Source organism: Chiloscyllium plagiosum, chromosome 14, assembly GCF_004010195.1.
Source record: "Chiloscyllium plagiosum isolate BGI_BamShark_2017 chromosome 14, ASM401019v2, whole genome shotgun sequence".
Classification (NCBI taxonomy): domain Eukaryota; kingdom Metazoa; phylum Chordata; class Chondrichthyes; order Orectolobiformes; family Hemiscylliidae; genus Chiloscyllium; species Chiloscyllium plagiosum.
In genome coordinates this window covers 75336363-75349553 of record NC_057723.1, presented here as the reverse complement: position 1 = coordinate 75349553, position 13191 = coordinate 75336363, and the positions used below count along the sequence as shown (strand labels likewise).

The 13191-nt window shown below is 44.4% G+C and overlaps 1 protein-coding gene across 2 annotated transcripts in view; it reads left to right on the top strand.

Moving 5' to 3' along the window:
- The window catches only part of LOC122556810 (slit homolog 3 protein-like), a 654707-nt gene that overhangs the window by 634090 nt on the left and 7426 nt on the right, over positions 1–13191 (top strand). For both annotated transcript variants that reach the window (XM_043704014.1, XM_043704015.1), the window contains 2 exons: positions 7224–7378; positions 12898–13183. In XM_043704014.1, the coding sequence (XP_043559949.1) occupies positions 7224–7378; positions 12898–13183 (441 nt within the window). The remainder of the gene's footprint in view (positions 1–7223; positions 7379–12897; positions 13184–13191) is intronic.

Genomic DNA, 13191 nt, shown 5'->3' with positions numbered 1-13191 from the left:
TTAGATTAGATTAGATTCCCTACAGGGTGGAAACAGGCCCTTCGGCCCAACAAGTCCACACCGACCCTCCGAAGAACAACCCACCCAGACCCATTCCCCTACATTTACCCCTGACTAATGCACCTAACACTAGGGGCAATTTAGCATGGCCAATTCACCTGACCTGCACATCTTTGGACTGGGGGAGGAAACTGGAGCATCCGGAGGAAACCCACGCAGACACGGGGAGAATGTGCAAACTCCACACAAACAGTTGCCCGAGATGGGAATTGAACTCGGGTCCCTGACGCTGTGAGACTGCAGTGCTAACCACTGAGCCACAGTGCCGCCCCCGGTTGGTACGACTTACTGCAATGCTACAATGACTTGTGCTTTTGCACTTTGAACACAATAAAGTATCTCATGACACTGCATAGAAAGGTCGTTCAATAAAACATCACTGAGCCACAGAATGAGGCATTAGATGACAAAGAGCCTGGAGAAAGGTTTTAGTGAATGTCCTAAAGATGAAAATGCAAGGGTCGAAGATGCATGAGGAGGGAGTTCCAGAGTTTGGGACCCAGACAACTGAAGGTACAGCACCAATGTTGAAGCAATTAAAATTGGGGCATGGTCAAGAGGACAGAATTTGAGGAGCACTGATACCTCTGAGGGTTTGGGTATGGAAGGAGATTTACAGAGACTGGGAGGGGTGAGGGCACAGAACAATTTGGAAACACGGATGTGAAGTTTGAAATGAAGACATTGATTTACTGGCAGTCAGCACTGGTCAATGAACAACAGGAGGTCAGAACTTGGTGTGAAATATGTTATGGGCAGCAGAGTTGTGAATGACCTCTGTCTCAGAGTGAGAGAGATCATGCAGCTCAGAGTCTGCTGAAATAGCTAAATCTAGAGGTAATTGAAGTGTAAATGAGGGTTCAAAGGCAGGCGTGCAAAGATCGGGAAAAGCAGACGATATTACATAGGTGAAAATCGGCAATCTCAGCAAATGTAAATCAGAGATTAGAATCCCTACAGTGTGCAAGCAGGCCATTTGGCCCATCAAGTCCACACCAACCCTCTAAATTGCATCCCACCTCCATAACCCTGCATTCCCATGGCTAATCTACCTATCCTGCATACTATGGACAATTTGGCACAGCCAAGCCACCTAACCTGCATGTCTTCAGACAATGGAAGGAAACCAGAGCAACCCAATACAGGCACAGTGAGACTGTACAAACTCCACACCGACACCCAAGGGTGGGATTGAACACGGGTCCCTGGTGCTGTGAGGCAGCAGTGTTAGCCATTGAACCACCGTGCCATGAAGTCAGATGCTTAACTATGAATTACCATTGTTATAGGCCAAGGCTACTTTTAATATTCTAATATTAATTTTGATATTACCTTTTAATATTAGAAAACTCACCTAGAGTGGTAGCTTGTTACATCTGAAAAGCAAGAAAGTACAAACACAAAGCCACAGCTTTCCGGGAAACAATCATTTTTATTTAATCCAAAACTCTGATTGGTTTGTGGGTGTTGGATCTAATTTAGCTGCATGTTCTGTGAAAAGTCAGTCGCTGGAAAGGTTTAAACAGCAGGTTTAGCTGCTTAACTGAGCAGGATACACAGTTTGGCGCCTGTAGCTGTCATTATGTCAGGGTGAACGCCATGAAATAAAGACACAAAATATTGGTTGACTCCCCTTCATCCAGTGCCAAGCCACTGTCTCTGTCTGTCTGAGAACACGGAGATTTATCATCAGTTCCTACAAGGCATTCCATCTAAACAAGACAGAGGAACCTTTAAGCTGCCCGTGGGAATTAATATTCTGTGCCTTAAGAAAGGAGGAACTTCAGTAAGAATTCTCATGTTTTTTTTGAAAAAAGATTGCTGTATTTCAAGCAATCCTTGCATTTCTCTCTCTGGTTCTTTTTTTAAGGATCATTTTGACAAGGAGATGTTGACTTCTCAGAGACCTCCTGTGTGTTTTTTTTAATATAGTGGTTAACTTGGCTGTCTTTCCACTTGTTCTACCTCCCACATCTGTGCACTGCTCATAAATATCACTGCAGGCAAACAGCAGAGTGCTGCAATTGAGCTAGAATACTGTAGCTCCCTGAGGCCGTATCTTCTCACTGGGTATTACAAGTTTCGGATCTGTTTCCCATAGCCTCTCGTGTCCAGCAGCGCCGGTCACTGGCATACATTATCTCATGTAGTCAGGAGTACGGCAGCTCTGTGTGACAGCTGAAAGTTCATAACCCGACAGAATTACAATAGAATCCCCTCCAGTGATCAGAATAGGACATGGTGGCTTTATACACCCTGTCGCCTTCAATCTCTCAAATTAGCATTGAAGCATTCGGTGAGATGATGCCAGTCATGAAAGACTGTTAACTGCTTCGTTTCACATACAGCTGTACTATTGCCACTCCCCAGGACTTTTTGACAGCACTTCCCAAACTTTTAACATTCCCCCTACCCCTCCGTTAGAGTGTATCACCTCCAACCTTCCCTCGCAGAAGGTTCAGAACTGAGATGACTGTTCTTTCATTGTTGCTGGGACATGCTCTTCCAACTTTGCATTGCATTGTGTGAGTCCCTTTGTCACACAGCCCACAGGAAGAATCCTCAAGAGCACCAGCAATGTGCAGTAAGTGGTAACGTGCTGGCAGTGTCCATATCCAAAAATGAGCGTTGCTTTAATGATCATCCAGAGAGTAAAAGCCAAACAAAACTGTGCTTCCATAACTCACTCTCAGTGCTCACCATAGGGAGAGAACAATAATTTAATGAAGGCTCCTGCCCCATTCTGTGGGGTGGCATGGTGGTTAGCACTGCTGCCCCACAGCGCCAGGGACCTGGGTTTGATTCCAGCCTCCGATGACTGTTATTGAGGAGTTTGCACACTCTCCCTGTCTCTGTGTAGGTTTCCTCCCACAATGTAGGGTTTAGGCATGGATTATCCATGCTAAATTGCCCATAGTGTCGAGGGATGTCTAGATCAAACAGATGAGCCATGGGAAATGCAGGGTGATATGGTAGAGGGCTGGCTCTGGGTGGGACGTTCTTTGGAGAGTCAGTGTGGACTCGATGGGCTGAATGGCCTGCTTCCACACTGAAGGGATTCTGTGACTTGACTTGCTTGTTAGCATTGTTGAAAAACTGCAAGCAGTTCACCTACCATTGCTGCTTTAACTGCTGGAACCATTCCCTACACTCTCATTCCTTTGTTTAAAATTCAATTCCCCATTGTCCAATCCGTACACTGTGTTTTGTGACTAATAATTCACAAAATTATTAGTCACAACCCACCTCTACACTTTTTTGTCTATGACTCTACGGCCCATGTATCTTAAATTAATGGGTCCATCAGCCCTCCATGGCATCCAACAGCTCTCCATGGCATTCAACAGCTTAACCCAATGGTACTGTCATAGGGGAGAAAGTGAGGTCTGCAGATGCTGGAGATCAGAGCTGAAAATGTGTTGCTGGAGAAGCGCAGCAGGTCAGGCAGCATCCAGGGAACAAACCCTACTGTCATAGGGCCAACATCCTCCGCAAAGTCTGAACTGGATATGGTATCTTTCTCACATAGCTTACCCAATGGCTTCATTCCCATCAATATTTGAGAGATTGAAGAATAAAGGCATGTGTTTAAAGAACAAAGGACATACAGCACAGGAACAGGCCCTTCAGCCCACCAAGACTATGCTGACACATACCTTTCGCAATTAAAAACTTTTTGCCTCTACGTTCTGCACATCCCTCGATTCCCTGCCTATCCATATAACTGTCAACATTGCTATTGTGTCTGACTGCACCCCATCGTCTGGCAGCGAATTCCAGGCACTTACCACCCTCTGTATAAAAATAAACTTGCTTCTTGCATCTCCTTTAAACTTACCTGCTTTTACCTTAACTCTATAGCTGCTAGTAATTGATATTTCTACCCTAGGAAAAAGACTCTGACTATACATGCCTCTCATAATTTTGTAAACTTCTATCAGGTTGTCCCTCATTCTTCGACGTTCAATTGAAAACAAACCAAGCTTGTACAATCTCTTCTCATATCTATTAAGGACATATGTAATCAGGACATCTGCCACTGTTTTCAAGGACCCCCCTACCCTGGCTATTGGACCAGGGTAAGAGTTGAGATAATTGCCTCTCATTGCATTAGTTGTGAAATAAACAAATTGGTCTCTGGTTTTAATACACAAATTTATCATTAATAGACCTTTTTATACTATCTTTTAATATGCAGCCATAACCCTTAAATTCTTTACTGGAAAGATAAATTGTTTATCTAAAATTATGAAATATCAAACTGGAGCCTTTCAACAAAGTTCAGTCTTGTACCTTTACCAGTTTACCTTGCTCCACTGGTGTTCTGTCTCAGAGTAGAGTTTTGTGAAATAGTTTGGAAAGATGGAGCACATTTCAGGAGTTATGTCAAAGAGGTCAGCACAGAAACAAAAACAGAAATTGCTGGAAGAGCTCAGCAAATCTGGCAGCATCGGTGGAGAGAAATCAAGTTAACAGGTCCCGTGACCCTTCCTCAGAACTAGCTATGAAAATGTTGGGTTTTTATGCAGACAACCTGATAGAAGTTTACAAAATTATGAGAGGCAAGTATAGTCAGAGTCTTTTTCCTAGGGTAGAAAATAGGGTGGGGGGAGGGGGTAAGGAGTAAACAAAAGATGGACATAGAGCCCAAAGAGAAAGAAAATAGTTGGACAGACAAAGGAGTGGATAATGATCAGGAGCAAATCACTGCAGATGGTGCAATCCATACTGGAAACAAAAAATACTGGCGATCACAGCAGGTCAGCCAGCATCCATGGAGGAAGAGCAGGCACACATTTCGAGTCTAGATGACTCTTCGTCAGAGGTGAAGCACATCAGCTCTGATGAAGAGTCATCTGGACTTGCAATGTTCGCTTCATCTCTCTCCATGGATGTTGCCTGGCCTGCTGGATAATGATCAGACCTAGAAGTAGCCCATAGCTACTAATGGGAACTATTCGTGGCTAACAATGGGTTGTGTGCAATAGCAGACCATGTGGTAACAAGGCCTGGTGTGTGGAGGTTGGGGGTAAGGACATCGGAGAAAGTGTCTCTGGTCCAGAATTGGAAAAGTTTATCAATCTTCAAGTTCCGACTGATGTGTTCTCATGTTAAGTGAAACCCTGCTGTGGCTGAGCTGGTTAATGAAATCCATCCTGTGATTCCCCTGTAAAGGAGCTGGGGTATGAGCAGTTCCACCTGCTTCCTTTCTAAAGGACTCCTTATTGAAGTAGGGCAGCTTCCACACTCTGAACAAAGAGCGAAATCACAACAAGCTGACCAGCAGATTGCCTGATGCCCAGCAGCCAGTTGAACCTCAGACAGTCAGTATTATCCAATGCTCACCAGTTGTCCATCCTACATTGTTTGCTGATAGACACTTTTGGACCAATGCTGTGGTGTAGGGTACAAAGACGGAAATTCCTGGAAACACTGAGCAGGTTTGGCAGCATCTGTGGTGAGAAATCAGAGTTAATGTTTCAGGTCGTGACCCTTCTTAGAACCCTGTTGTGTACTCTGATGGAGTAAATGGGATATGGTCTGTGCTAAGGAAAAAGCAAGGCAGCTTCCGATCAGTACAGATGGAAGCAGGCCATTCGACCCATTGGGTCCCCACTAACCCACTGAAAAGCATCCCTCCCAGACCCACCACTCTATTCTAATACCCTGCATGGGTAATCCACCTAACCTGCACTTCCCTGGACACTACTGGCAATTTCCCATGGCCAATCCATGTAACCTGCACATCATAAGATTGTGGGAGGAAACTGGAGGAAACTCACACAAACACGTGGAGAACATACAAACTCCATACAGTCGCCCGAGGGTGGAATCAAACCCAGGTCCCTGGTGCTGTGAGGCAGTAGTGCTAACCACTGAGCCACCATGCAGAGTAAAGACTCACTCTCCTCACAATTTTAAGAATGATATCTCTCTGAGTAACCCATACCTGATGCCGTCATGCAATAAACTACATCTTGTTTAAGACAAGAGTCTTCCCTCACTTGGCTGCAGCAAGCTAACCCGGCCCTGGGCTGGTCATGGTTTTCATTCCAAAACATACAACAGCTGTCACATGCAAAATGTCATCAAAAACGTTGCTGCCATTCATGTTTTCATGTTGTCACCTTAGTTGTGGTCAAATCGCTGCCAACACTTACTCAGGAAGTGGTACCGTCTGGCTTTTATAACTTGCCCAACTCCTTGCAACTGACTATATATTGTCTGCATCAGACCATTATACATAGTATTGTGAGGAGCCTGAAAGGAAATAAAAACAGTATCGTGCAATAGTACAGAACTTTTTCATTTCAGAGAGTGTTGTTTCAGCTGTGCGTTTCTCATATGGAACGTGAACTGATTATTTGCACTTTGTGGTCCCGCTCTCGTGTAACATTGTTCATGGAAGGGAGTATCCTGACCTTTGACGAGTTTGTGTCTGCATCCACTGTTGAACTAACTCTAACCTCAAAGAGAGACACTTCTGCAATTTGCAGTAACGAAATATCCTGAACCAGTCGCCTGTCTCTTGTCACTTATGATACCATTCCCAGTTCTGGAGTTAATCCTTTCACCCTGCCTGCTGCCTCCAACAGGCAGGATTAATTCTCTCAGACACCACACCATGCTGTCACAGAGGCTCTTTGGTCATCACATTGAGTAGTGTTCCATTGTAAAATGGTGTGATATAGCTACCATGGGGGAAGACTGAAATCAGACAGCTCACTGCTGTCATAAATTCCTCTTGCGCTATTCTATCCTGACCGACACGTGCAGTGGAATGAAGCAACTCAATAACAACTCCTCTAACCTCGGGATTTTACTTCCAGTCAATGAAATATTTTGGAATTGGGGATGCTGTAAATCAGAAACAAAAACAGAAATTGCTGGAAAAGCTCAGCAGGTCCGGCAGCATCTGTGGGGAGAAATCAGAGTTAACGTTTCGAGTCCATTGACCCTTCCTCAGAACTGAAAATATTTTGCAAGTGTAGTCGCTGTGAAAAACACGACAGCCAATTTTCAATCAGCAGTTTGCACAAACAACAGCGTAGTAATGACCAGATAATGTCTGTTTGTAGTCGCGTGCTCAGTCAATCCCTTTTATTTCACACTCAATACCCTGTCAGTTTTCCTGTGGCTGACACCTTTTCATTCCCTTTCAGTGTGGAGACAATCAACGATGGACAATTCCACACCGTCGAGTTGATGATGATGAACCAATCACTGAGCCTCGTTGTGGACAAAGGAACTCCCAGGAGCTTGGGGAAGCTACACAAACAGCCGACTCTGAGCCTGAACTCCCCGCTGTATATTGGAGGTGGGTTCGTTCGTCACTTTCTCCATCTCCAACAGAGAAACAGGCAGCAGATGAGTGAACTGCTGCTGCCAGTCATTCCGCTCGCTCTGAAAGGGAGCTTTGGTTATGAATGAACTTCTTGTTGCAACCATTTTGCTTTGCATTTATACGTTAAAGTGGAATTGCACAGCTTGAAGTTCAGTCATTACAGGGCTCACCAAAGCTCACTGTTCAAAGAAAGAATCCCATTTCATTCCACCTTGATGAAGACACATAAACAGAGCAGGCAGGGGAATTTCCCTATGATGCAGGAATATATAGTGTTTGCAAACTGTAGGAGTGTGCTTGCCAGGTGTGTCAGGATGAGGTAAGGGATATGAATACGAGTCTGAAATTCTAGAAATTCTTTGTAAATGGTTGCTGGTATGGAAGCAGTGGCTGGTGGGGAAGTTAGTAGGATTTGACCTTGGAATTTGAAGATGCCGATGTTGGACTGGGGTGTACAAAGTTAAAAATCACACAATACCAGGTTATAGTCCAACAGATTTAATTGGAAGCACCAGCTTTCGGAGCGCCGCTCCTTCATCAGGTGATAGTGGAGGATACAATTCTAAGGCACAGAATTTACAGCAAAAGTTTACAGTGTAATGTAACTGAAATTATACATTGAAAAATATCTTGATTGTCCGTTGAGTCTTTCATCTGTTCGAATACCATGATAGTTTCACTTCTTTCATGTGTAAATCACAAAACTTTTTTTAAAAGTTGCGTTCTCAGGTTAGCTGTAACAATATTGTCTAGCTAACACCCATTGTTACAGCTAATCTGAGAATGCAACTTTTAAAAAAAGGTTTTGTGATTTACACATGAAAGAAGTGAAACTATCATGGTATTCGAACAGATGAAAGACTCAACAGACAATCAAGATATTTTTCAATGTATAATTTCAGTTACATTACACTGTAAACTTTTGCTGTAAATTCTGTGCCTTAGAATTGTATCCTCCACTAACACCTGATGAAGGAGCGGCATTCTGAAAGCTAGTGCTTCCAATTAAACCTGTTGGACTATAACCTGGTGTTGTGTGATTTTTAACTTTGAGCTTTGAAGATGAACTTGCTGACCTTGGCTATTCATGTGATGTCATTGAGTGCTTTAACACTGCATTGAAGTGGAGAGTCAATGGCCCAGTGGTATTATCCCTTAACTATTTTATCCAGTAATAATCTGGGGAGCTCCAAGGCAGATGGTGGAATTTAGATTCAATTAAACGTCTAGAATTATGAGTCCAATGATGACCATGAAACCGATGCCAATTGCTTGGAAAACCCATCTGGTTCACTAATGTCATTTAGAGAAGGAAACTGCCATCCTTACCTGGTCTGGCTTACACATGACTCCAGACCCACAGCAATATGGTTGACTCTGGGCAATTAGAAATGGGCAATAAATACTGGCTGAGCCAGTGATGCGCACATCCCTTTGGGATTAAAAAAAAGTGTGGTTGGGTCTGTGCTCCTGTCATTCCCTTCGCCAGCTAACTCTCACCATGATCGTGGACCCAATGGAAGGTGGGTCTCTCTCCTCTCTCCTTCCTACCAAGCACTAGGTAGGTAGTGCTACCTAGTAGCATCAGATTAACTTCAACACACACAGTCGTTATTGTTTCCAGGATGGTCAAAGATGCCAGCTTCTACTCCAGACAATACAGGTGAGTGCTGTGCAGTTCCAACAAGTGAGGGCTTGCTTTCCCTTCAGCTGCTCAATGCAATCCCATGAGCCGCTCAGCACAATCCCATCAGCTGCTCAATGCATTCCGTTTGCTGCACCACATATTGTCCTTCATTGCTCATTGTTTTCCCCACCTTCTGTGTTCCAAAACTGTTTTACCTGAGGTTTCCAGGTGATGGTGTGGTTGCAGAGCCCTGAGGATGCACTATGTCCTGGGTGTCCTTGCGCCTGCCATTGCAAAACCTTAGTACAAAGCTACTGCAAGTAAGGGAAAGTAACAGACTGTCATCATTTATTCCTGGGGGAGCTGGATACAAAAGCAGAGAGGTTGCCTCAATCATGCAGGGCACTGGTGAGACTGATTCAGTAGTACATTGCACAATATTGGTAAACTGATTCAAGGGACGTTGAAGCTGAGCGAAACTTCACTAGACTGACACAAGGGATGGGCAGATTGTGTTAGAGACAAGACAATAGGTGCAGGAGTAGGCCATTCAGCCCTTCGAGCCAGCACCACCATTCATTATGATTATGGCTGATCATCCACAATCAGTATCCTGTTCTTGCCTTATCCCTATAACCCTCAATCCCACTATCTTTAAGAGCTCCACCAATCTCTTTCTTGAAAGTATTCAGAGACTTGGCCTCCACTACCTTCTGGGGCAGAGCATTCCATACACCCACCGCTGTCTGGGTGAAGATGTTTCTCCTCAACTCTGTTCTAAATGGCCTACCCCTTTTTTTAAACTGTGTCCTCTGGTTCAGGACTCACCCATCAGCGGAAACATGCTTCCTGCCTCCAGAGTGTCCAATCCTTTAATAATCTTATACAACTCAATCAGATCCCCTCTCATCCTTCTAAACTCAAGTGTATACAAGCCCAGTCACTCCAATCTTTCAACATATGATAGTCCCACCATTCCGGAAATTGACCTTGTGAACCTATGCTGCACTCCCTCAATAGCCAGAATGTACTTCCTCAAATTTGGAGACTAAAACTGCACACAATACTCCAGGTGTGGTCTCACCAGCACCCTGTACAGCTGCAGAAGGACCTCTTTGCTCTTATACTCAATTCCTCTTGTTATGGTTAGATGTGTACCTGCTGGAATTGAGTGGAAGAAGAGGTGATTTGATTGAAACACACAAAATCCTGCAGGATCTTGACAGATTGGACCTGGAGAGGTACCTCTTCCACTGGGAAAGCCTCGAGCTAAGGATTACTGTTTAAGAATATGGGGTTGTCCATTAAAACCAGGATTAGGCGAGTTTTATTTTCTCTATGAGCCTTTGGAATCCCCTTCCCGAAAAGGTGATGGAAGTCGAGTCATGGAGCGTTTTTAAAGCAGTGGTAGTAGATCCTTGTCAAATCAGGAGTTGAAAGGTTATCAAAGATAGATGGGACGATGGATTTGGGGTTACAATTGGATCAGTCATGTCGTATTGAACAGTGGAACAGATTCATGGAGCTGATGGCCTACTCCTGCTGATTTGTATGTTCATATGTACAGTGTGCTGTTTGTAAATTTAATTCTCAGCCACTTCTATCAACCTTCACACACAATCTATAGCGTAGGAACAGGCTGCCCTGACTGCTGTTGCCCCCTCTATTTTTCTCAGTTCTCCATTGTCATTTTTCTTTGGCCTTTTTCACCACACGTTGCCTCAGTCTGGAGGTGGCACTGCTCCAGGAAGTGGTCAGTATCGAGCATATAGCCATCCAGTTAGGGGTGGCATGGTGGCTCAGTGGTTAGCACTGCTGCCTCACAGTGCCAGGGAGCCGGGTTCAATTGTGTGGAGTTTGTACATTCTCCCTGTGTCTGTGTGGGTTTCCTCCGGGTGCTCCGGTTTCCTCCCACAATCCAAAGATGTGCAGGTTAGGGTGGATTGGCCATGCTAAATTGCGCAAGTTACGTGCATAAGTCAGGGGTAAATGTAAAGTAATAGGGTAGGGGATTGGGTAAGGGTGGGTAACTCTTTGGAGGACCGGTGTGGAGTTGTTACACCAAATGGGCCAATTCCACATCGTAGGGATTCTATGATTCTAAGAATTGGGAAGGTAATGGCCTAGTGGTATTGTTAATCCAAAGACCTGGGTTCAAATCCTACCATGGCAGATGGTGGAATTTAAATTCAATAAACATTTGGAATTAAGAGAGTCTAATGATAAACCTGAATCCATTGTCAGGAAAACCCATCTGGTTCACTAATGTCCTTGAGGGAAGAAAATCTGTCATTCTGACCAACATGTGACTCCAGACCCACAGTATGTGGTTAACTCTCATCTGCCCTCTGGACAATAAATGCTGGCCTGGTCAGATTTACCCACATCCAAAGAGTGGATTTTTTAGAAAGTGTAGCTGAACAGAGCTTGTTCACGTGTGACAAGAGCCTGTCATGTATAGTTTTAGTGTATATTGGTTATCGTTAGTACAATTGCCCTCTGTTTTCTGTCTGCACAATTTTGATTAACTTTAAATGCAACATTTTCCAATCCTTATTTTCAAAAGGCCCAGTTATTGCCTGTCCAAGTTGAACTGCACGTTCAAGAAATAAATCTATTTTTTACTCACACACTCCGTTTATGAGCACTTTTCGGCCATTTTCGACAGAGATCGCTGTGGGAATGCAACAAACAGGTCTTTTGATGCTGTAAAGTCCTATTGGACTATAACTGGGTTTTGTGTGATGTATGACTTTGTCCGCCCCAGTCCAACACCAGCACCTCCACATCAGAAAGGACATACAGCGAACTTTGTTTTAGCCGGCTGCCTTATTACCTAGCACTCTTCATAAACTGGCAAAAATGATATAACTCAAATACCGCAATCTGTAAATAGTGTACAGAGGAACCTCGATTATCTGAAGGATACGGGCGGGGAGTATTTCACTCAGTTAATCGAATTCCAGATAATCGAATGCCGGATAACATAGTTTAGCCAAGCATCAAGACCTTGCGATCTTGCTGGATAATCCGATATTGGGATAATTAAATGCCAGGTAGCGAGGTTCCTCTGTATAACAGTGATGTGTATACTCCCTGCATTACGTTGAGGTATGTTGATATTGTTACAATAGGTTTTCTGAGGGATGTTAATGTCTCGAAGCTTTGCTTTGTCAGGGTTTATGACGTTTATGCATACCTCTTGATTATCTGGAATATCTGATAAACTGGCACATACCTGGCTCAATAGAGTGCCGGTTAATAAAACGTTTGCTGTATATCGGCTAGGTACCAGAGACAACATGCATTTTGATGAATAAATCCACCTATAAGTTTGTGTGTCTCTTCATAATTTCATCTGTAAAATGCACTTCTGCCAGTGATGAGGGAGGCAATGGTACTATCGCCAGAACTATTAATCCAGAAACCCAGGTAACGTTCTGGGTACCCATGTTTGAATCCTGTCACAGCAGATGGGTGTAATTTGAGCTCAGTAAAATCTGGAATGAAGAGTCTGATAATGACCGTTGTCAATTATTGGGAAAAACCCATCTGGCTCACTAATGTCCTTTAGGGAAGGAATCTGCCATCCTTACCCAGTCTAGCCTACATGACCCACAGCAACATGGTTGACTCTTAACTACCCTCTGGGCAATAGTTGCTGGCTTGGCCAGCGATGTCCTCATCCCGTGAATGAATTTTTTAAAAACTCCCTCCCAGTACTGCATTGAAATCTTAGGCTGCAACTCCAGTCTTCTGGTTCAAAGTTGAGAATGTCAGCCAGTGTCCTAAGGTCGACGTGGTTCAGACAGTGACAACCACCACCTCTCTTGTTAAAAGCCGTGCCCATTGTTTGTCGTTAAAGGCATCCCCCCAGTCTCGGGGATGGCAGCACTCCGCCAGGGACCTGACCGCAGCCTCAATGGCTTCCACGGCTGCATTCACGATGTGCGTATCAACAATGAGCTGCAGGACTTCAGGAGCTTGGCCCAGATGCCCCTGGGCGTCTCTCCGGGATGCAGGTCCTGCAACGTCTGCAAACACGGCGTGTGCCACTCGCTCGACCAGTCCAGCATCACCTGTGATTGCCATCCTGGGTGGACAGGGCCGCTGTGTGACCAGGAAACCCGGCACCTCTGTCCTAACGACAGGTAAGTGT